This window comes from Montipora foliosa, chromosome 2 (genome assembly GCF_036669935.1).
Source record: "Montipora foliosa isolate CH-2021 chromosome 2, ASM3666993v2, whole genome shotgun sequence".
NCBI classification, from domain to species: Eukaryota; Metazoa; Cnidaria; class Anthozoa; order Scleractinia; family Acroporidae; genus Montipora; species Montipora foliosa.
The window spans coordinates 39749778-39774396 of NC_090870.1; the positions used below are offsets into that span (position 1 = coordinate 39749778).

Below are 24619 nucleotides of genomic sequence, written 5' to 3' on the forward strand. Positions count from 1 at the left end.
TTTCGAGCGTTAGCCCTTCGTCAGAGCGAATCCATGTCCTCGCCTTTCAATCACTTCCCAGCAATAAAAATTAGCGGATCTCCTGAATTCTTTGTTGAGCTGTGACCATCTGTCATGATTACCCGCGGCCTTCTGTCGTTTGCGACGTTCTGCTGTGTTGATGGTATCACTGACAACCAGGTTCCCAGGGCTTTTCACCGCCGAGAGGGGGACTTTTCTCGCCCGTCCCCTTCTCGGCGGTGACAAGCCCTGGGAACGAGGTTGAGCTCTTCAGGTGAAATATTGCAGAAGGGGTATGAATCGGTTGCGGATTGACACCTGTCAAAACAAGGTGTCCGCTGACCAGTATCACGTGACCATATTGCGGGCTCAAGTTTAGAGCCTTATGGAAGTCAGCTGTTTTTTAAGCCCGAAACAGGGCCGAAACAAGGCCGAAACAGCTGTCCATGGCTGCTAATTGTCCGGGTAAAATGGTCGTGCGCATGCGTGATGTGTTGGCCACACCGGGTTGTTAAAACGGGGTTGGTGTTTGTGTCACCTTCCTCTTTTCGTTGTTTTTTTTTTTAGTTGACCGCTGACCAGGTACTGGGTTTCGATTGGATTGCATACTTAAGCCAGGTTAACTTCTTGCTAAAATAAATAACCCGGGAACTCCGCTTTTAGGCTCGTCTAAATCTATATATTACTTTTTATTTGTGGGGTCGTATTCCCGCACTTGGCATCTTGTGTGGCTTAATTTGTATGCCTTGAGTTTCTTGGTTCTCCTCTCTGCTCCGAGAGAGTTTTCACCGGTTTCTCCTGCTTTCCCTTTCAACGAGGGCCCAATTTAGAATTCATAGAAGCCGCGGTTACACACGAGTGATTTTTCTTGGCAAGTGTCAACAAAAACGACATCTTTTATTTAAACACGGTGAGTTTTAAAGCTAGTATAGCTTATGGGGCCGGGTAAAAATGCTTATAGGATAATAAAAAATTCAAAATTCAAAAATATATGAATAAAATCTATAAAAGACGAAATCACAAAAAGAATGAAAAAAATCAATGATATTAAAGACAAAATCACCGATAATTTTGGACCCCTTTTGCGGCGACTCTTCACTACAGTTCAAGTGGCGGGAGATTTTTTTGCCCTTTTAGCATAATCTCTGGCGCTGACAGCGGGTGGTTCCAATAGATTCCAAATAATGAATCCTCTGTATGATTTAGGGCAAGTTTACATGGAGAAAGGGTGACCCTCCTAAGAGGGTCCTCCTTGTATAAGGGGCAAAAGATAGCCCCCCTTTACATGCAAAATCTTGTCCCTAGGGCTATCGCGACTATTGAATTTTGCGCCGAGAGAGACAACCAGCTCATTTCGGTAAATTCATATTCCTCGCTGTTCATATCCTAAAGTTCTTTTCCCGGCTCCTTCACAATTTCAGGACAAAAATCTTCGGGAGAACCCAATGCCATGCATCGGCGTATTTCTGCACACATTCTGGATAGATCGGCCTCGAAGTCCACGCCGTTAAACTCGAACTTGGTTTTGAATTCTGTAATGTATTCGGGAGTATCTCCACCGCTTTCGATGCCCATTACCACTTCTTAGGATTTTTGATTTTTCACGTGGATTCTCGTTCTCGATTCTCGTTTTATCACGCTGTGAGGCTTGAAAGCAACCGAGTTGAAGTGATCCGAAGCATCCGAAAAAGATGAAATGATACTAGCGGTTTGCTTTTACTTATCAAAGGAAGAACGCGTGATACTGCCGCGAGGGAATATCCACCAATTTCATCGACAGACATGAATCACGTTTTAAATTCAACATAAGCTGTCGGACCTGTTCAGTGTTACCAAACAGACGAAGGGAGGAATTTGCCAATATACCAAACTTCATGTCGAAACCAGAGGAGGATTGAATATTATCCCAGTGTGTAGCTCACACGAGTTTCCCTACATTTCAATGTAGCACACGTAAAATCATTCAACTTGACACCAAATTTTTCTTCCGACACGCAATAAAGGTATAACATATATGCTTAAAAGCCGAAGCCTTGACACCAAGGTCTGTTTGTGAACACAACATGGTAGTCTCCAGCACCCCTCACCTCTGCGTTTCGGCTTGAAGATACTGATTAGGTCACGATTTCAGTTGATAATATAAAAAGAATCGCTATGCATTATGGGGTACTATTCATTTTCTCCTCTGGTCTGAAACAGTAATAGGACTTCATGTGATGGAGTACAAGTTGTCAACCAATCAAATTCGGGAATTTTGGTGCAGTTTCAACAACTTTGAAAAATCATGTGGAGCTGCTTTCAAATGAAATGACGTAGCATTTTGAAAAAATAAAAAAGTTCATTCCAATGCGAACGTCTACGGGGCACAGATTTTTTAAATTCTTGTCCGAGATTTCGCAGTCTTCTTTAACCGGGTCTATTGTCTGCTAACCGAGTCACAACTGAAACACTCAAAGCACAACCAGCTCAAAACCAACTGCAAATCTTTATTCGTAAACATAAAAAATCTTTTAAAAACCCTCTTACAAAAGCACCCATTATTAGGCACAAACTCACCCTACAAAAAAGGTTTAAAGTAAATGGATACGTCTAATGTTATTCGAAACAAGGCGATTGGTTCAGATTTCGCGCGAGTTTTCCACTAATCGTAGCACAGGCAAACGTGTTACAGTATCTAGTCGCGATATATAAATACTCTCTGATTGGATTTAAAACTTAAGACTCGGCAAATGTTCTTTAACGACCTCCTAAAACGTGAGGTAAATATATACTTTCTATCAACTCTTTTTTTGTTTTACTTTTAGGAGTTGCTTCAATTTTTTGTCATTCTGTTTTCATTTAACTTGCCTTATTCTGAAGACAAAAATCCACAACATATTTTTAGTTCATAATAAATATTAAGTCAACCTATAACAAACGCTACATTTCCCTAAGCATCCGAGTCACTTCTGTTGCTATCTGTCTCATATTTCGCATCAACAGTAACGTATCATGAACTTGACAAAGACCTCGTACTGCAATCAAACCTAAAAATTTGTTTTTGTAAGAGTTACGCGTTGCTTTTGTAAGAGTTACGTGAGCATGATATCGATACGGTTTCCACACGACAATGAAGTGGAGTCCGACGCAGACGAAAGGGCGTGGCAATAGGAATCACATGAGAGGTTATCAAATGGTTAAATCCTATCCAAGGAAACGATTTCGTCCCCGTGAAAAAATCCTATCGATATTTTTTCATTTTTCTTCAAGAATTGTCTAATACCTGTTTCAGAGGAAGGAAGTCATCAGCACAAATAGTTCAACGTGAACTTACCAAGGATAGACTACACTAAATGACGGCTAATCAAGCTTCTGTGCAGGAACAGAATTATCAAACGCATTTGTTTTTCCCACCTTTCTCGCATAAGAAATAAATAGGGAGGAGATGATGAGGACTCGATGGAAAATGTCAACGATCTGCATGTTCGGGAGGAGTTCGAGACTGTTGTTGCAGGCGGCATAATCATCAGAAGTGTGTTTCTTGTGCTTTACGGGTAAATTTGTCGTATTTAGGTCGCACAGCTTAAACCAGTCCCGCTTCAGTTTAAAACGTTAGCTTCTACTAAGCTGCTACGGTATTTTCTTTTTTACTTTTCTTATACCTGTGAAACTCTTTCTACCACAAGAAGAACTTCGCTCCTGGCTGGTTGCACAGGTCCAAAGGATAGCAGGCTAGCCATACTGGCGCGCATGCTTGTTCTCTTTGGAATGTCCCAATAACGATTAAGATAAGATTGGCTTGGAGCAAGATGCAAAGTACTGTTTAGCTTTTGACATGATCCAAGGCTTGCCTTCGTTGAAGTTGTGGGGTTTGAAGAATCCGGTGACTGGATACGAATCAAGGGCTTTTCACAGTCTTTCGAACACACAGTCTCCGCGCGGCCACGATTGTTGTTGCAGAGTTCTGGAGGCATGAGAACCGGTACGAGGAAGAGTAAACACGTTGCCACTGTAGAGCAGGCGCCAGCGACGTAAAACGCGATTTGATAAGACTGAGAAAGATCGTAGATGACACCTGTGTAAGTGAAGAAAAAATACTGTTTCAGTTTAAAAAAACTCACGATTCTTGGGTGCAGTCTTTCAGGAAAAAGGAACGGATTTCGTTGGCGCGAAAATAGAACGCGTCCCTCCGCCTGACTGCAAAGTCGTGCACTGGTTACTATAGGTCATCGCCGGAATCACCTTCATCCCACAATTCCACAATTCCCTTCATTCCGTTTCTTGAAATACATTTCACAAGCTTTCTTGGAAAGCCATATTACAGTTCTTCCGAAAGTAAATCTTTAACTCGTATGAAAATACACAGAAAGATATACCCTCAACTTTCTCCTTACTTCAACAATACCGTGCTTTATAGTTAGTTCTGAGAATTTTTATCACCATCATGAACACAAAAAGGCGGATGAAATGGTTTGATCTAGAACAGACATGAGAAACCACCAAATGGTCAATATTTTCTTCCACATATTTAAAGAAAATGTTTTTTAGCTAAAGATTATCACTGCAAAAGACTGGAAAACAACCAGACCAGTTGCAAAGCGATCTGAAAGAAATTCGGGCTTCGACGGGGATTAACTTCATGACCGCGGGATTGCACGTCAATCAATTTCCCTTTGTAGACAGAACGCTGGAAAAGGAGAAAGATTTGAACAACTTTTTCCTTGTAGTTATCTCCCAGCGAGCGAAATAAATCTCTCCGATCAACCATGGAACAAGTGCTTAGCATGAATTTTTTAAAATACAACCGTTACGAGACCTCGAGAGGCGAACCCATTGCCAGATGACGCTATCAACAAATAATTTATTTTTTAAAACGCAGAAAATTTACCTGCAAGAGGTGGACCCGCAATGGATGTGATGGCCATAAAAAAGAACTGAACGCCTATTCCAGCAGAAACTTTGTCCACGCCAACGATGTCAGCACAAAGGACGGCAAGGAAAACCACAAAACAGCCGTCGAACACACCGAAAACCACCATGTAAATAACGAGACCGACATAGCTCTTTGTCAGCGTGCTCAGAGTATCGGCCACGCCAATAACCAGCATGGCCATCTGAAAACAGTATAGTCGGTTCACTTTTGGGTGATCGCCAAGTTTGCCGAAGAAAAGCCGACCGAATGTTGATCCCACCGACATCATGCCGACGAGTGTCGAGGACTGTGAGTTTGGTATGCCACACTCTTCGGCGTAAGCGGGCTGTTGGCAAAATAACAATATTTGGTTCAGCCTTTTTCAGGTTCTAAATTACAGGGCTCTTGAGACTACTGCAATAAGAGAGTTGCCTAGTTGGATGCCATCTTCAGCTCTAGCGCCATTATTGTGTCCCCCGAGCCAGAAATTCTTTTGCCCAGATTCAAGAATAACGACCTCTGACCGGTTCGTTCGTTGCAGGGTAGGTCCCTTTTCTTAAGCGTCGAAAAAACATATTTTTCAAACCTGTTAGTCTGCGCAGACAAATATAGCTGTTCAAAGATTCCTGACCTCCTGGTTCGAAAACAGCCAGAAGTCGTTATCCCTGATGGTAAGGAAGAGGAGGAGGAGACACTCAATATTTCCCCTATGCCCTCGATTATAGATCTTCCCAGCGATTACCAGTGGAATCCCGATGTGCCCATATACCAAGAGACTCACTGGCCGGGTTAAATTACATGGTTATAGAGCGGTTTTCAATTGAGTGTCGTAAGTAATTGGCGAATTGATTTGGTTTTGCATTTACTTCACTCAGTGATTGGTTGAAAGTTCTCGCGCCATTTTTTCAACCAATCAGAAGTGAAAGCAAAACCAATCTTGGCTTGCGCGTGCACATTTTCCCGCGCTTTGTGTCGGCTACGTGTAATTACTTCGAGTCTTGATTGGTTTACTGGATTGCCTCCGTCCTTTTTGATTGGCCAAAGTTATTACTTTGGTTTTGGTTTTACGACACTCAATTGAAACTTCCTCTATTGCGCATCGTTTTAAAGGAATCTCAAATACAACGATACCGGACAAAAAAACACACAAAATTGTCGTTATAACGGGGCTCAGTGTTTGGAAAGCAAAGAAACAAGAGCACTGGTTTAGAAATACCTACACCTTTTCAGCGCAAGAAAACGTCGAAATCGAACAAGATAAAACCCCCTTTTAATTAGGCCTAATTCAAACGTCGCGCTATCGTCGTGCCGGAGGTCGACGTTAGCACAATGTTTGAATTGACTGTGGCGCCAAGTTTTTACGTTCAACGACCTTGTCGAGCCAACGTCGAGCTAGCGAATTTGGCGCGACATTGATTCAAATGTCGTGCTTATCTTGTGCCAAACTGACTGCATGCATATCTTTATGTGATCCGTCATCTTTGATTTTACGGGAACCGTTCCCGGCGGAGGGTTGTGGTCCAGATCTACCTCATTTAAAATTGAATTTGACGCGACGTCTGTGGTCGCGCTGAAGTCGAACTCAATTTGATTGAGTTCGGCGCGACGAAAGTGCGACGTTTGAACAAGATATAAACTAGGGTTGTAAGATAAAATGGGTTGTAAGTTAAAAATAAAACGCATTGCCACCTATGTGGGTGGGTTGAAGGGTCGATCACCCCTTCTATGTCACATGATGGTTGATTTTATCCTTGTATCGCGGTTAACGGTTACGGCTAGATTGTGATTTTTTACAAGGGGATACCCTTCTACCATCGATCTATAAGTCGGGATTTTGTTCCATCCGGTACGTTTTACTGTAACAGTGGTCCGTCTGAAAAATATTAATCGTTGATTGAAAATATCTTCATATAGGAGATCGTTCTACCGGGATAGCTTCCATTGAAAAAAAAAAAACTTACCAAGTGCACAAACGGCACGAAATATCCCATCATAAACGCGCTCAAAGAAATGCACCACACCAAGAATGCCTTGTTCTTAAAAACCGAGAAGTCAAATATTGGTGTCCGCTTAGGCTTTTCGTCTCCTTCAGCCTTCACAATTATCTTATCCCCTTGATTGGGGACTCGATAAAGCAAGGAGCCTGCAGTGCATAAAGTGAGCATTCCAGCGAGTACCCGAGTGGAATTAGCCCAACCCATATGGTTTACTGCCAGCTGCATAAGAGGACCCATGGCGATTGTTCCTACGCCACTTCCGGCCGTTACTATGCCGTTAGCAAGACTGATGCGCCTGAAACATCAGAAACAAGTGCATGTTAGTAAAAGCCAACTGAAGTCAGAGAAGTATCTTAAAGTGCATATGAGAAGGGTTTTTCATTTACTCAAGTGAAACATCATGGTTTTCTGAGATAAAAGCAAACAAAAAAATTCCATACCGATTCTTATTCTATGCCTTTAAGCCTTTTAAAAATATAAATTTTCACTTAACCGCGCTAGTTAGTAGACTGGGGATAGCAGAAATGTGAGGTCAAAACAGAAAGAATTTTTTCCAGGGCCCGAATTTTCCTTTTTTTTTTTGCAGATTAAGAAGTTTCTGAAACTGCTTCTGAGATGCTTTGTATTTGGTTGCAATAATGCTGAAGACAAAAGAACGAATAATTTATATCACTAAAAGTCCCTGTCGTTCTGTTTTGACGTCACTGGCTTGCTATTCCCAGTCTCCTAACTAGCGCGGTTTGTACCCCCCGGAAGTGAAAATTCCAAATTTTAAAAGGCTGAAAGGCATATAATAAACATTAGCATGGAAGTTTTTTTGGTTGCTTTTATCTCAGAAAGCCGTGATGTTTCACTTGAGTAAATATTGAAAAATCTGTCACATACACTTTAGTGACGAAAAACATTTGAAGGAATACCTAAGGGATTTAATGCGTGAAACAATTTGGAAACACTAGACGTCATTGCTGCCATGGGTGCCAGAGGTTTTTCTTGCGCAGTTTCCGGTGTCGGTCATGTCTCTATTGTGACCCGCCATCGTGACCCGCTCGTGCCATCGGCCTTCGGCCGCCGAAGCGAAGAATTTCCGTCCGCCGCAAGCGAGAAAAAAACCTGGTACCCAGGGTACGTCATTGCGGCAAAGAGGGTAGATCCTCGACAAAACTTTCAAGTTGCAAGGTAGCCTCATACCAAATTCAAATATCTTTCGTTAAAAATATCTCCAGAATGATCGATATTGAGCCACGACACCTCTGCATACCACGCTGGACCTTGAATTCTGCGGTACCGTATTATCTTTTTGGTGACATCTTTAATGACACTCAGTTGTATGGAGCGAAGCGACAAACTCCTCAAGTCCCACCACAGAGGGTTTTGCCATTATAATTCTAATTTTACACACTAACAAACCTCGCGCTTGGTCAAAAAGGAAAACCTCTCAGATTTAATTTTTGCGTAACTAGGGTTCTTTCTCAAAGAAGTGAGGGAATTCCTAGTCTTCTTTGGAGAATACTTTGAGGTGTAAATGTAGCTTACATCACGAAAAACCAACTTCGTTGCCAGTAAATTGAAGAGATGCGATATGTGTTTACTATATAAGTTAACATCTAATTAACTGTAGTGTCTGTGAAGCACCCAAAGAACTGACACCACGAAAAAAAGGAAGCATTTACAAGAGTATAATTACTAGATACTCATTAAAAATATACCAGAGCTCTTTACTTACCGTGAAAACCAATAAGGAAGGGATCGAAGAGTTGGCAAGTAACTCATGCTCGCTCCAATCCCCCAAAGAATTCCAAACGTGGCATAAAGAAGGTGAACGTTGGTCACAAATGACGACGACACAAATCCCAAAACCCCTAACAAACCGCCAACAAACGCCACTACCCGGCAGCCAATGCGTTCACTCAAGGCTGACGACACTGGAGCAAACAGGAACATCATACCGAGGCCGATTGATAGAACCCAAGCTGCAAAATAACAAGGAGACGTTTTGACGTGCACAAAGAAAACTTTTTTACCGAGCATCAGTGATGTTTTAAAAATTCTGCGTCGAAAATAAAACGGTTTCATTTTCTACGCAGAACATTTTTTCTCAGATTGACTTTAAGAGTAGTGAATGCAGGGGGTGTTTATTTAAGGAAATGCAAGAACCGTGTAATTTAATTAAACATCACGTTTTTTTGTGGAAACGTGATCAAAGTGATGTCAGAGAGGTCAAGTTCAGAAAAATAATCTGCATCAAAGCTACTTAAAAATAATCAAGCATTGCACAAACTGAACATAAACATAGAAAGCCCATACAGAATTTTTCTCTCTTACAACTGAGCTTATCGACTCCGCTTGTTTCTTATATTCTCACAAACATGAATGATACCCAAAGATGTAATGATTGCCTTTGGTAAAGGATTAAGGGATATAAACCAATTAGGAGTGTTTTCGCAGTTATCCACAGGCTGACCAATACAGAACACGGAGGCCCTTTGGTACTGTAAAGAACGAAATCAAGGCAATTCGCATCTAGCGATGAATCATTATACATTCAATTGTCAAATACAGAAATTGACTTAAAAGGAAAGAAACGCAATTTTAACGGTATCAGTCATTTCAACTAGAATTAAAACTTGGCTTTGCAGGCTTGTAGCAAGTTCAGTTTACTAATAATTATGCAATAGCCCGGGGCAAAATGTGGTTTAAACTCTATTTATAACGTCAGCGTTATATGGAAAACACAAACTACAGTAACCGTAAAGAGGAAACATTGCAATGCCATTTCAGGAAACCAGGGTATTTTAAATAAAACGAAGCCAACGAAAGCTGTCTTTAAGTTGCACACAAGCGGATCTAAAATCTGCGTCTTGTCTAGAGTCAAGCACGATGATGGCTCGATGACAGCAAAAGGAAATCCGACTTCAGAACTTTTCTAGCATTAAAAAAAATTCGCACGAAATGCAAAGTGTTAATTTTTCTTTGGGCAAGAATGCTTTATGACACCTTCCAGCACATCAATTTCGCTTAAGTCACTATTGGGTTGAAACTGTCACCCTTTAACCAACTACAAAAATGACGATCAAGGCAATCCAAGGATCGGATGTAGTCCACGATCGATAGATAATAGTAAAACTGAAAATGTAACGTAACTACGCTTTCGTTGAGATGATGACAAATAAATTTCTCATTCCCTAAAATATTGGCATGACGTTTAATAATAATATATAATAGTTTAATACTTGTAGTGCGCAAATGCCATTTACATATGATCAAATTCAGCAAAAAGGCTTATTTGTATTAAAGTTTAAAAATGTAGTGCAATTGGACGAATCCTTTAGGAATGAAGTCAAGACGGCATTGGGGTATACAAGGCGAACTCCTGCTTGGTTGAAGGCTAAGTTGTGGTGCTGAGTGCAGCACAGTCGCGGGGTAGACGCGGGGATATGGGTGTTCAACTCCAGACTGCAACGTGCATGATCACTCAACAAAAACATGTCGCATCTGTCATTCAGATCTACATACGCAATAAATTCTGCAAAAAGGCTTCAATGGCAGCCATTACAACACTCAAAGAACATTTTCAAACTATGATGTACGAAGAGAGTAAAAGAGATCGTGGTGTGACTTGAGATTTACACATTGCCACATGTGTATTAATCTCACCGTTATCACGTGTTTTTGCCGTTTGAGTATGCATCAATTGCACACCTGCACAAACATGCAAACGATTTCAATGATAAGAAATGCATCAAACACCCAAAATTTGAACCAGCCTACTTTGAAGTTAAAAATTCGTATTTAAATCGCTCAAAGAAAACCGAAAAATTACATAGGGAAATTGAACACTTTCTACATTCTGCTGAAGCCAGTTTCATTGCAGCATGATTTTAAAAAAGTCATTTCAAAGAATGGAAGAACCTAGCGTGGGGGGAATGGAAAAAGGCGAAACAAATATTGCTTTCTTCAGTTTAAACGCACAAAGGCTGAAAGCATTGGTAAATTGATGAGAAAAACATGTAAAATTCAAGTCAACTCCGTTATTTTTCAGTGCAAAGTACTTTGGGCGTCTCCTAATTAAAGATAGGTTGTTACATATTGGTGACTATGTTCCAATACAACATGCAGACAAAGAGACTGAAGATCAACATGTTTCAGGTCAACTTCATCTGAACTCTGAGGTATATATGTCACCGGTGTGATGTATTTTCTTGCTTCACTTAAAAATCAAAAAATCCATTACCTGGGCAACCTCTACGTCTCCTTCATATTTTTATTCTAGAAAGAGCTTTTAGAGCAGAACCGGTTCCTTTTAAATGCATCGTGGCGGTTCAACTTATCGAGAACCAACTGAACTGTGAAAGTAACTTTAGAAGGGTTAGCGATTGTCAGCTCCTGCGTGGCTAAGTTCCAAAATAATGACCGCAACATTGCTGCGAAGCTAAATACGCAAGAGCTCTCGTTGGATGCAGAACATTTGCGCTAAATCATCGGAGAAAGTTTCAAAGCGAAATGTTTTTTTCGCAATGAGAAATAAATTAAATAAATAAACGTGCGAACGATATTATCAACATAAGCTTCGCTTTAAACAATCGCGTTCTTCAACAAAACATTTTAACGCAACTGCGAACGCAACTGCAATTGCCTTTTTGCGGTCTATCAGCGAGGTACGATAAAAATATTAAAGTTTACAATCTAAGCATACAATGATACATGTGATAGCTTTCGAAAACCATTAAACCCTTTCACTAGGCATGTGTCCCTTGACTTTCAGCTCTCAAGGATTTGCATAAGAATGAGCGCAAGTTGTTTTGCAAAGATGCAAATCGATCTTCGCACAGCCTTGCTCATTAGCGCCACTTTTCGCACAGCGGATGGAAAGTAAAGAACGTTCAAAGTTTCCATGTCGTTTTCAGTGTTAAAATCTCCGGCGGAATTACCCATTTTTTCCATACATTTTGCCAAGTAACTACAACGTGCAATGAACCTATTAGACCCACTGTACAATTTCGATCGCGTCAAGGTAAGTCGACACGAGATAAAAACCAAACATCGCGCTGGGAACAAAAATTAAATAAAAACATGTTTGCAAACAGTTGTCTGCTGTAATCCTGTGGAACTTCCACATAGGCCTTCCCAGAAACTAATCGTCTACGAAATGGGATAAACTACATCGACAGTTAACCGGTCTTTCGTTAGGAAAATTTTCCGAGGTCCTTAGTTGCCACGCAAGTTTAATGACCTTCTGTACATCACAATGGATCGGAAATGATTTTAGTACGTCGCAAGACGACCACAAGATTCTCTTAAAAAGTAGGATACGGCAAAGCGAAGAGGTAGGTGGTCGAGACATTGCTCTCCTTCTAAATTCACCGGGAAAGGGGGCGCTTGCAATTTCTGATTGTTCAAGAGAAAGATAAAGGTCCGAAATTTGCATATTGCATCATCAACAAATCCCACTCACACTTTCGCCAGAACTGTCAAATATCATCACGGTAAAGATCAACAATGCTGGTTACTTTTCGTTTTTGAAGCAGCCAAAGAGCTTCCAGATGAATCCGTTCAGTTGACCATCACAAAGACAAAGTAACTCAAAAAATAACTTGAAATACATTTATGCCTCAGGGAACAAGCCAAATATTACCGCCACCATTGCAGGATTAATTTCAGTCGATTGAAGAGTATAAATCTGTGTCCACTCGCTGCAATAAGCGTTCAATTCTCTTTTGAGGGAACAACCTGAATTACCTGTTGAAGTCGAAATCTACTTTTAGCGTTGTTGATTCAATTCATCGCAATTATTGGCTGCTGTTGCACATCCGGTTAAAATTGCGGTCAGTTTCAAAAAAATTATTGAAGTCTGTTCTCTTTCAGCCGTTTCAGCGAACTGACTGCGAGAAGGGGAGGAATATGAATTGCAATCTTACTAAATATGACTTACTATGGTGGAAAAGCCACTAGTAAACCTTATATTTGTGCTTGATTAAATACAGTGGCCGGAGGTTTCTTCGAACACGCGCGTTCAGCAGTTCGAATTCATCATCGCGACCGAATTTCTTCTTGTTTAATACTGTTTAAGTCTGAGCCCAAACTTACCTGTTTCTCCTTTGCTTGATTGGAATTCCACCAATAAAGTCTTGTACAGGATACCAGTGTTATTTTGCAGTCCAAGCACAACAAATTGTGCTATAAATCCTGCAAGACAGACAAGCCAACCCCAACCGCCTTCGGGAACAGTCGATGGAACTATATGTTGCACTTCACCTTTCTTGCTTTGCTTGCTTTCTTTTTCATTATTTCCCATTATGGCCAATTTTTTTAAAATTCCTTGAGGGCGAGAGCAGTCAGACCTGAAAGTGCGATGTTAAATGTGCTCCCTACAGCCACAATCCTTTCAGCGGGCGAGAAACCTCCAGGTGAAGAAAAAATTTTTCGGTGGTTTTTCACAGTAAGTGACGTAATCGACAGCCATTGTTAAAACACGCCTAGTGATTGGCTTAAAGTGTGGCATGATCAATAGGTGAAAAATGGGAGGTACAATTGTTTCGTTGTCAAAATACAATACTCGGTAATCTGCAATTCATAGTAAGGGCAACAGCAAACAATTGTTTTGAGACAACAGATCTTTCACGAAGCTTTTATGTGACTGTGATATCGATCACATTTTTCTTATCAACAAAATATTATTTCAAAATGAGGTAACATAATTGACAAAGGGAAACAAGTTAATACTGAGTACTAAAATGGTCCAAGGTGAGCTCCAGTTCGGATAAATACCTGCTTGATTGGTGAAATGACGTACACAAAAAAAACGCTGGGGTTGGTCGACCTTTCCATAACAAACGGTGACGCAAGCACCTGATAGGCAATAGGCCAAAGAATCTGTCACGTGAAGCAGCAGTACCGTGGTTCCCGTTTTAGAAGCATGGGGGTTGCCCCGGAAAGGAAAGTGAAAGCATTGATTTGCTGGTTTTTTCGCATGAACAGTAAATTTTATTTTCCGTGAAATATTTTTGAGCGGCTGTTCCGCGTGCAATTTTTGATTTGTTTGTTTGTTGTGGTTTTTTTTTTTAATACCAAGCTTTTATGATGTAAAATGTTCGGATCTAGGTTTCTTAAATTATTTTATTTAGAACTTTCCGGGATTTACTTAGAAGAAAACCCCTGAGTCTGAAACACGCAGTGATGCAGGTCAGCTTAATGAAATTCTATGTCGCGGAATATTAAAAAATCGTGAAGGGTGGAAAACCAAACTTGATAAGTATTTTTTCTCAAAATTTAAAATTGCCATCAGTTTCGTTCCCAGGACTCTCACTTGGGTTCCGGGTTTTCCGCCCCAGCCAGAAGCTATGGCAAGAGAGTGTTTGATCCAATAACCCAAAGATAAGAACAACTGATAAAAATTGTAAATATATATATATATATTTACTATTCAACACATTGTGACAACGTCCAAATGTGGTCATAGTGCGCTCAATATTGGTCGGGCGTAACCAACGTATTTTCTGCGATATAGGTAATTTTGTGTGTCGCGGAGAAAAATGATAGTTTTTCCAGCTTTTTTCCAATAAAAGTAGAAAATAGTGCTTTGTCATCAATGTGTTGAATGATAAAACAATTATCGTGGTCAATCTTCCGGAATATCGCCTGATTTTAGCCAACTCGGCCTACGGCCTCGTCGACTAAGGAGGACAGCTATTCTTAGGGTTATTTTCATAGAGTTATGTCGTAGAGTTAGAGTTAAGTTTCCAAAATCCTGAATTCAAGATTTTGGAACCCAACATTCGTAAAAGCTAAACTTTTGTTTACGCCTAATTAGGCCTAAGGTTAGCTTTTATGCATGTTTAGGATACTTTTTGTATTTCTGTATTTCTAAATTCACGATTTTGGAAACTTAACTCTAACTCTACGACCCCGGGGCGGGGGGGGGGGGGGTACTCCCCTATATAAGGTATATAGGTATGTGCCGCCCCAAAGGGTATGGTTTTTGAGCCGTTTTGGTCTGAAAACGGGTATAGATTTTGACAATTATGGTCTGAAATCGGGTCGGGTTTTTGGTTTATCAAGAACTTCAAATGATTTTTTTTTCATTTAAATTGACACAAAAGAGATAGATTTATGTTCAATGTTAATAGGCCTTATAATGTATAATAACGAGTCAATGTATTTTCATTCCTTTCGATTTCGTTTTTTCTACATTATTGTTCTGTTCTGTTATTCTGTTCCCGTTACATCGATTAGTATATATGCAAACTGTTTTCATGACGGGACAATTTAAAGCTTGAATTATTCTACTGAATTTTGTGCCTGATGCAATTCTTAGTGCTTTATACTTCCTAATAAAAAATATTATGCTTTAACGTAATATACTTTGTTGTGATTTCACTCGGATGCTATAATAATGTAACGATTTTATAAAGCCATGTCTGACTGACGGGTGTATATTTGCAAGTTCAGGTCTGAAAACGAGTATAAATTTTAGAGGTCAGGTCTGAAAACGGGGGTGGAAAATAGCATGTTTAGGTCTGAAATAGGGTCGGGATTTGAAGACACGGGCGGCACACCACCACCAAGAATTCCGAGGAGTACCCCCCCCCCCCCTCCCCCGGGTCTACGACATAACTCTATGAAAATAACTCTACTGCTAGTCAACCTCTCGGCTAAGTATCAGGCGATATTCCGCGCGATTTCGCAGGATTAAATTGTCATATATATTTATTGAATTTTCAACCTCGGATAATGCATTTCTCGTGCTCTGATTGGTCCATTCAATCTCGGTTATCAGTTCATACACCTTAGTTTGGCCTTATGTGGTAAGTGATTGAACTAAGCGTTGCCAAGTTAAAAGTTTTTTCGCCAGAAAGCGAAATTTCTCTCTGAAAAAAGCAAAAAAACAAGTTTGGATCAATTCCGACGTTTAGAAGTACGCGAAAAGTGTAAGAATTGTTTTTGTGATGAGCCTGCGTCCGTCTGGCCACAAGGTCTTACATAAAATCGCATCTTCGTCAAGTTTTTTCGATTTTGCTCGGATTTTCTCGTTTTTTTCGCTCGTATTTCGTACTTTCAAACTTTTGGAGTCAAAGGAATTTAATAAAACAATTATTCCATTCGCGCTTGTTGGATATGAGACTGGTCATAGCCAACTCGGCTATTTACCATCTCATATCCAACGCGCGCTCATGGAATAATTTTTAATTATTAAATTCTCAACCTGGGATAATGCAATTGTCGTGCTCTGATAGGTTCACTCAATCTCGGTTATCAGCTCATATACCTTGGTTTGACCTTATATGGTAAAAGATTGATCTAAGTGTTGCCAAGCTTAAAGTTTTTTCGTCGGAAAGCGAAATTTCTCTCTGAAGAAAGCAAAAAAAAAAAAATTTTCTGGACAGCTGGGTTAAATTCCCACGTTTAGAAGTACGCGAAAAGGTAAGAAATGTTGTATAAACTCTTGTTCTTAGGCCATCGTCTGAAATCCTGCGTATACAATTTCTACTCTTTCGTCAATCTCAAGATCATATTCCAAAACACACGCCGCATCAACTCCTTTTTTCCATACAAAGATCGCTTGAACCGATCTCAGAGGTCCAAGGTCGTCTATAAAGCTGTCTGCTGGAACTGCGATGAATTCTACATTGGCAAAACAAAACGAAGACTCCACCACAGAAAAACAGAACATTTCAAGGCCATAGCTAAAAGTGACCATCCATCAGCCATTGCTGATCATGTGAAAACCACTGGCCACGACATTAAATGGGATCACTTTGACATTTTAGCCTCCGGAAAAACTGACTTTCACTGCAAAATTAAAGAGACTTTGTTCATTCAAGAGCTAAAGCCCTCCCTTAATGTCAATATTAGTAGTGAGAAGTTATTGCTGTTTTAGCTATTACTTTTCATTATGTCAAGACACGTACTGCTGCAGATCATTTTTCTCAGTCTAGGTTCCAGACCCCTATTGTTTACGATATATATAAATAGTTTTTAAAAATTGTAACGGTCACTTTTGAAAATGTGTGTTGATTAGCATACGAAACGTCAAGTTCTATAAAAATGCGTTGGAATACAATGTTTATCACCGCTGTTTGTGTTATTTTCGTAAGAAATGTTTTTGTGACGAGCCTGCGTCTGTCTGACCACAAGGTGTTACACGACATCGCATCGGTTCTCATCAAGTTTTTTTGATTTCGCTCAGATTTGCTCGCTTTTTTCGCTCGTATTTCGTACTTTCTAAACTTTTGGAGTTTAAAGGAATTTAATAAAACAATTATTCCATTCGCGCTTGTTGGACATGAGACTGGTCATAGCCAACTCGGCGCTACGCGCCTCGTTGGCTATTTACCATCTCATATCCAACGTGCGCTCATGGAATAATTGTTAAATATTTATCTGTAATCTTATACCCACAATCGATTGTAGTTTTCTTATGGTTTATATTTGAATTTCAAAAAATTGTAACGGCAAATCATTAAACTCCCTGAAGAAGTCACGCCGTGCCTGACGACATATTGGAAATTGGCCTTTTATTTTGCTAGTTAGATCTTCCAAGATACGTCACTTCTACTTTGTTCAGCTGGCCCTTGCATGAAATTGCCCACAATCTAGTCAATTAGATCCAAAGCAGAAGATGGGGATTGGAATAACTGCCTGGAGACAGAGAATTGGACTGTTGACACACTCCAAGAAACCACTTACTCAAGCATCAGACCGTTGTAAAAAAATCAAAATATAAGCCACAAAGAAACTGCTCTCCGTTACCAACTTCTCTTCTTCTTCCTGTTCTCTTTCCCAACCCTGGCCCTCCCGAAATCCATATCGTGAGGAATCTATCCAGGCAACCTTTTCACACAGCCAAACGTTTGCAGTTGAAAGTTACTCGCTACGAACATCACATTTCAAATTACGACCATTTTATACCAAAGAACATTATTCCAAAGGAACTCGCTATCAAATGCAGGCCATCAATCTACAGCAATAATCAACTTTTCCACCACAATCGGGCATCACTCCTTCAAAAAAACATCACGACGAATGATTTTTTTCCTACGAAGACAATGTCAACGCAAGAGAAAATGAGGGGACAGAGACGGAGGCTCAGGGCGTTGGCCGGGATATGTCATGTCCACGAAAGTTATTTTTAGACGACCGGAAGTCTTTGTTCTAGGGGAAGTCTGTCTTCCGAGACGTCCGCATGCAGTCCTGCCTCGCTCTTAGGTTCTTAGTGAAAAGAGAAAATGACGGCGCACGTGGAAGGCTGATGAATATTTATTTTCTTTCAAGCATCGGACGGAGGTAGGCCAGCATGCGGACGTCTCGAAAGACTTCTGCTCGTCTAAAAATAACTTTCGTGGACATGACATATCCCAAGGGCTGGACCGGGAGTCTCCCTCTCTGTCCCCTCATTTTCTCTTGGTCAACGGCATTATAAAACACTGAAAAACTAGCTCAGCAACTGTCTCAGTGACTTAAAATCTACACTTATGCTCTCATGCAACTTTTTAATTTATCAAAAACTTCCTTATAGCCATTGAGGATGGCATTAAAAGAACATTTCTATCTACAAGAAATAGTGAGATGGCCTCTGACAGGTAAGTAAACGTCTTCTCGAACTCCACGGCGCAACTCGCGCGAACACTAACATTCAATCTTCTGCCTCACGGCGGCATACATGTCACAACCACTAACAATATAAATCCAGCAACTCGCACGACAACATCAATCCTACGCCCACTCAAAAACACCAACGTAGACGTAACCAGAACAAACAATGCGAACTATAGTGGAGACACAACAACCATAACATCCAACTAGACATCAACTCCTTGCTCGAGGTCTCAGTTTCTGTCCTACTCCACGCAACATAAATTGGACAGAAATCAAGGCCGATTTAAAAGACTTCGCACGACACATGCGTTTACTTGAATTTTTTCATGGCTTTCCCCATCAATTTACCACCAATCCATTCCATATAAAAAGATCTTGGACTCCTCCTCAGGGGCAGATATAGGGGAAGGTTGCAGGGGGTGCAGGAAGTGCGCAATCTACGTTCTAACGAACTTATGCAATGCCTCAACAAACGTGGCTACAACCTCTTTTTCTTCAAACAAGAAATGTCCCATATTTGGTCTAGAAGTCAACCTTTTCCAGAGTAGATTTATTTACAGAACGCCTCCCTTGGGAGATTAAGCACGCTCACTGTTATAAAAGCCAATCAAAACAAAGATATCTCAGCGTCAAGGGAAATAAGATACTCTTCACGAAAAAACCTTTTCTCAAAAATAAATTTACTCGAGAAAGGGTTGACTCAAAGAATTAGTGGAGGTAGAGGCTCCACTTGATGAGCTCCAGCTGCCACTACTCATTGTGAAAGTGTACGAAAGGAAAATCGGGAAAACAGTAGTTGACATCTGATTCAGATGGCCAAGCCTTTTACTTTGGCTCAAAACTACATAGCACTGAGGTCGCACAAACGAGGGGCAGGCGTTCCATGGAAGATCGGCGCGAAGGTCGGACTACGAGAAAGGTGAGCGTTCCTAATCACACGCCCTTTCCGCGCACCGATTTGGTTGAGCACCGGGCTGCCATGCGGGAAGCCGTGACTTCGATTCCGGCCGGACCAACACTCAGGGTCTCCTAATAGAGAGCCTTAGATTCTAGGACGAGAACGACTACGAGAACGACATTTTCTCATAGAACAACAGTGACCGTGCGCAAACCAGCGTCATTTTGGCGGGAAAAACGTGATACCGTCGTCATTTTAGTGCGAGGTTTTGCAAGAATGCAAGGCATTTTTCGATCAGCAAAAAGGTTACGTTTCCAGCGATAAGATTGACTGAGCAACCGACACTGCTAACAAAGAGTAAGATTAATCGTCCGGGTTATGAATCTTCTAAATATTTTCGCCAAAAACGGGCAGTCAAATCTCGTACTCGTTCTCGTATCTAAAGGTCCCTAATAACGGATCTGTCGATCTCCACTGTCAATAAAACCCAGTCAGTGGCCGCTCATTTACACAAAGCTATTTAGTTTTCGGGTGTCAAGTGGGAAACCAACAACAAAGGGGAGATGAGAGGTAGGGTAGGATAGGGTGGAAATGAGCAGTTGCTGAAATTAACAAAGCGCCTTTCAAGTCTAGAGCAAATCGTGGTAATGGATCCCTGAAAAAAACAGTGTTTCCGCAAAAGGGATAAATTTACTCAGCTCACTTTCTTAAGTATTTTCCTCTTGGTCATCTTTGCTTTTTTTCTTTTTAGTGAAGACTCTTTTGTTTTGCTCTAAATAACTGGTCATATAAAGTTATGTATACAATTCGTCTAGAGGGCACGGAACCACAATTCCGCTGAAGTAAACATTTAGGGACATTTTTTTCCGTTGGGCGGACTTCACCCAATTTTTGCACGTGTGAAAACACAAGGTTAGCTTTCGATTATCCACATTAAGCTAGGGACGCTTTCCATTTGACAGAACTGACCGATCAGACCGGCCATTTGAAAGGACTAACGCCTTCAAATTAACACATTTCGAGGATGACGATGTATACTCCTGTAGAAGAATGCGAGGGATTATCACGCAAGTGTTCCTTCAAATTTTTGCATTTCTTTGCGAAGTGACGGGTCTGGCCCGCCAATTTTGTCTAAAGGAAAGCGCCCTGAGACTATAAAAAGGGAAAACACAATATTGAAATCTAAAAACCATAAGAAGCGGTTCACAAGGAATTTTAGCTTTAGTAAGAGGAAGGGTAGGTGTGCGAAATTTGACTGTCTGAGTGTCTTATCCAATCTTTTGTAATTGACCTCAGAGGGGAGTGGCTTTCCTTTGCGATCACAATTTGATAGGGAGAGGGATGCCGAGCGATGTGGCATTGGAATAGTTGATACTCAAATTTATATTCATCAGAAGGACGCCTGGAATGACAAATTCCCCAATCGATTTCCTTTCCACTCATCACCACACTAAAAAAGAAAAAAACACTCAAGAGTTGCCAGGAGAGAGTAATTACACGAAGGGCTGAGATAAGTAAAAACATGACATTGATTCATATAAGTGATAAGATAAGTATTCAAATAGCCCAATATCTGTTATTTTCGCGACATGTGTCAAGGAAGGGATTAAGGTATTGTTCTACCAACAGCGAAAAAAACACCGATCTTTCATTGTTGTTCAGACTTCCACTTCCTCGTTCTTTGACAAAGCGTCAACCGGAGACATGACTGTTATATATTAAACGCACTCTGAGCAAAACCTGCCATGTGTGTTTTACTACATTCACGCCGTGAAAGTTAATCCAAATGGCTAAATTCCTGGGATTAACAGTGTGCTATTTCAGTGGATTAAAAACGTCGTCGGCTCTTGGTAATTTGAACCCGTGCTTGAAATGGCGCCTCCTTTGGGACTGTTCGTTATTTATTGCTAGTGGGGAAGGGAGAATTCCGTGATTTTTAACCAACTAGGGCAGATTACAGATGTACCCTCCCCGAAAGTGCGTATATCCAAAAATTACCTCCCCCCAAGTTTATGCCACTGGCCCAAAATTTTACCTGATTGCTGAGCGTTGCGTTACATATTACATCATTTTCATTGTCAATACTCTTGTTGACAACGGCTTTCGACCAGTGAGCGCGCGAGAATCTTTGCAGTTATTGTAAGACCAAAATCAAGTTCAGTGCTCGTTATCCTTGGAATAAAAAGCACCACAATATTGAAGTACGTAAGATAAAAGTACTTCAATATATAGCAATATCACCAACGGGTATTTAGTAGTATCAAATTGCATGCTCAAAGAGATTAACAAGTTACATATTGTGACTTTTAAGTAACGCTACATTAGGTCACGCTTTCTTGGATTCGAAACTGAGACCGGGTATATTGGTACTTTTAGGACACAGTGGTCACAAAACAAAGCTCAATTTAATATACCTGCCAAAACGGCAACAAAAGAGTTGAAAAAAACGGATTCTCAAAATTTTCCCCCTATATTCTACTGTATTAAAAAACACCCCTCCCCATTTCCCTTTGTTTTGAAAATTTTACCCCCTCACTCTAAACAACCCCTCCCCTTCTTAGCCATAAATAATGAACAGTCCCTTAAGAACCACAAAACTCCAAGACCGCAGCCAAATATCATTAGAAAGCTCGTCTTCTGGAGAATATAAACAATTCTTGGAAGGTTTCTTAAGATAATTATCGAGTGATCCGGTCAGCTGATTTTATGTCGACAAGCGATCGCCTCAAGTAAACCCAAACCCATGGAAGGCTGCGCCCTTCTAACGTTAGGGACGCGACGTTTCTGAGCCACGAAAATGAACATTTTGCATGCCAGGACAGTAGTGTCTGCAGATTTTAAACCTAATTATCTCTAATGGAGGAAAGATACTTAGCAATATAAAGGCAGTAGTGACAAGACAGGTTAAAATGGAAAACAGCTCACTTCCGGTTGCCGTTCGCGGCTCAAAACGTCGCGTGCTTAAACTACCTATTGCGAAGAGTGAGGTGCTGGATTGTGGACAAGTAATTCCGTTTTTAAAAGGAACGAGGAATGCTACAATGTGCAACTGAGATGCAAGGTGGTTTTCTGCAATCCCGCCGCACCTTAGTGCGGACGGCTGACTGAAATCTCCAATCTGCTAATTTCAACTGTAACCTAGAAGTTCCCTTTCAAGAAAAAAAAAACGTTCTCTCGAATCTTACTTTATTTGTACCATTATCACAAAAAAAGCTTCAACTTCCATGAGGTGAAATAACTCACTGCTTATACTCAAGAAAGTCTAACAATAAATAACTCATTGCAAACCTCTGTACAAACTTTCAGTGGACTAACTTACAGGTGTTGCGGCAATGAGAAGGACAAAAATTACAGTGAACTAACTTGTGCGAGCTTTTGTGCGAATGAGAATCTCTCGCAATGCAAACACATTAATACTTGACAAACTCTAAATCAAGCGTATGATAATATTGTTTTTCCTTTTGTGGTTCTTATACGCAAAAGCAACTTTCCTTTATGGGCAGGCAAATAACGATCACCGAAAAATCGGTTACTAACTTCATTTAGGATACGGTTATTTTTTTTCAATCCTTGGGTTTACACCCAGTGGAGAAACGGATTGCACATCGGACGCTTTGGCGCTGATTCGGGAATTCCTGGGGCTTTGGGATTCAACCAGGGTGCTCGGAAGTTGATGCATCTTTGACTTCTTTCTCTGGTCGTCCAGAGAGCTTAGACTTTGTTTGGAGGCATACCTGGCATTCGGGAGGGCCTCGGGGCCTTGTTGGCTTACTCCTTGAATGCATACTGCAGAGGCTGAATGCGAACAACGCCACTGCCAGTGCTTCCGCTGCCGACACGTCTTGGCATACAGCGATTTTTACCATCCTGTTATTGAGTTTTTGTCTTTGTTGCTTTCATTCTGTCTTTGAGTCTACTGTGGTTGTCTTTTGACGTCTTGTTTGCTTGTTCGGAACTTGGGTTTTTGTTTCTTGAAGGGTTACTTCACCATCTTTCTTGTCCCTGTAGTTTGTTGGTTTCTCCTAGGTGCTGGAGCTTTTAAACGTTTGCCTTGTCTCCTTGTAAGCTCTGTCACAGCTTTAAAGTTGTTTGGCTCATCTGAAATGTTTCTGTTGAGGGTGACACGATGTTGCTGCTGATGTCCCTGTTGGGCAAAGAACATTCTGGTCTTCTCCATCATCTTGTGGTGTTGCTCATATTTTTTGAAGGCTGCTGCCATAGGATCCTGGGGTGGTAAACGCTCCTTGTAGCACCCGCGGTCTGCTTGAACGCGGGGCTTGCTGCTTTGCAGGGATCATTTGAGGTGGCGCTGACTGTGGGGCCGTGGTCCACGTGGAGGCCTGCATGTGATGCATGCTCCATGCATCAAGGATGCTGCCATAGGACGCTGGATTGGTGGCAGGAAAGCGCTGGGCATTGCGGACTAGGTTGGGTCCTCCCAAGCCAATTGCACCAAGGCCTGGTGCCCTTACAAGTTGCCTTGGGATAGTTGCTGGCCAAGAACAGCTGGATTTGGTAAAAATGGCGGCCTGTAGCGCCTGGTAACGAATTCACAGTTTGCTGTTGTTGCTGGCCTTGAGGTCATGATTTGAGAGCGTGCTGAATACCCACTTGCTTGTTGTTGAAAGGGACGTGAAATGCTGAGGTTGCACTCCCTTGAGGTTTGACTGCTGAACCTGAAACGACTTATTGCAGGGGTTGCTTTGGAAACGTTCCTACGGCACCAGGAAAGGAACACCTGGGTCAAAGGGTGAAACAGACACTGGTCTCCCAGGACAAAATGGATGTGGATACTGGAGGGCGTTGTGATGGGCCACCAGCGTCCAGTGGACTCGGGCGGATAGCCATTCATGTTGGGATTTCGTGTAAATGCTGACGACACCAAAGGGCCTATGTGGTGCACTCCCGGATGAGCCAGGTTCCGGGGTGGATCTCTTTGGAGGTTCAAAAGGCTTAGCATTCCACACTGCTTCACTAGTTCGGACTGTCTTGTTTGAACGCTGTTTGTTCAGGGCGATTTTTGATTAATTTGCATAACTTGTGAGACATCGTACGCAGCTTGTTTCTGAGTGGCAAAGAGTAGTTCCTTGAAAAGGTTTGATGCCCTGGGGGATGAGTTGGAAAGCCTCCTTGCGAGGTACATTGTCCACCAACAAGTCCTGTTGGACTCCAAAAAAGATGCCTCTGTGCAGCCGGTGGGGTGTTGCTGTTAGGTTAAACAAAGGGGTTCCTCCGCTTAAT

General features: G+C 41.3%; 1 protein-coding gene across 1 annotated transcript; it reads right to left on the reverse strand.

The window, feature by feature from the left end:
- Positions 1-2466: 2466 nt before the first annotated feature.
- Positions 2467-13297, reverse strand: LOC137993061 (monocarboxylate transporter 10-like). Its single transcript, XM_068838716.1, has 5 exons — positions 12973-13297; positions 8612-8858; positions 6853-7183; positions 4868-5237; positions 2467-4054 (listed from the first exon to the last, which is right to left on the reverse strand). Exons 1-5 carry the CDS (start codon positions 13178-13180, stop codon positions 3636-3638), a joined length of 1575 nt encoding a protein of 524 aa, XP_068694817.1. The 5' UTR covers positions 13181-13297; the 3' UTR covers positions 2467-3635.
- Positions 13298-24619: the final 11322 nt, after the last annotated feature.

Excerpts from the sequence above, each read along its gene's own strand:
- LOC137993061 (XM_068838716.1), bottom strand. The coding sequence starts at position 13,180 with ATGGGAAATAATGAAAAAGAAAGCAAGCAAAGCAAGAAAGGTGAAGTG. Across the intron at positions 8,859-12,972 it reads ATCAAGCAAAGGAGAAACAG|CTTGGGTTCTATCAATCGGC; the intron begins GTAAGTTTGGGC and ends GTTATTTTGCAG. Across the intron at positions 5,238-6,852 it reads TCGTGCCGTTTGTGCACTTG|CCCGCTTACGCCGAAGAGTG; the intron begins GTAAGTTTTTTT and ends TTTTGCCAACAG.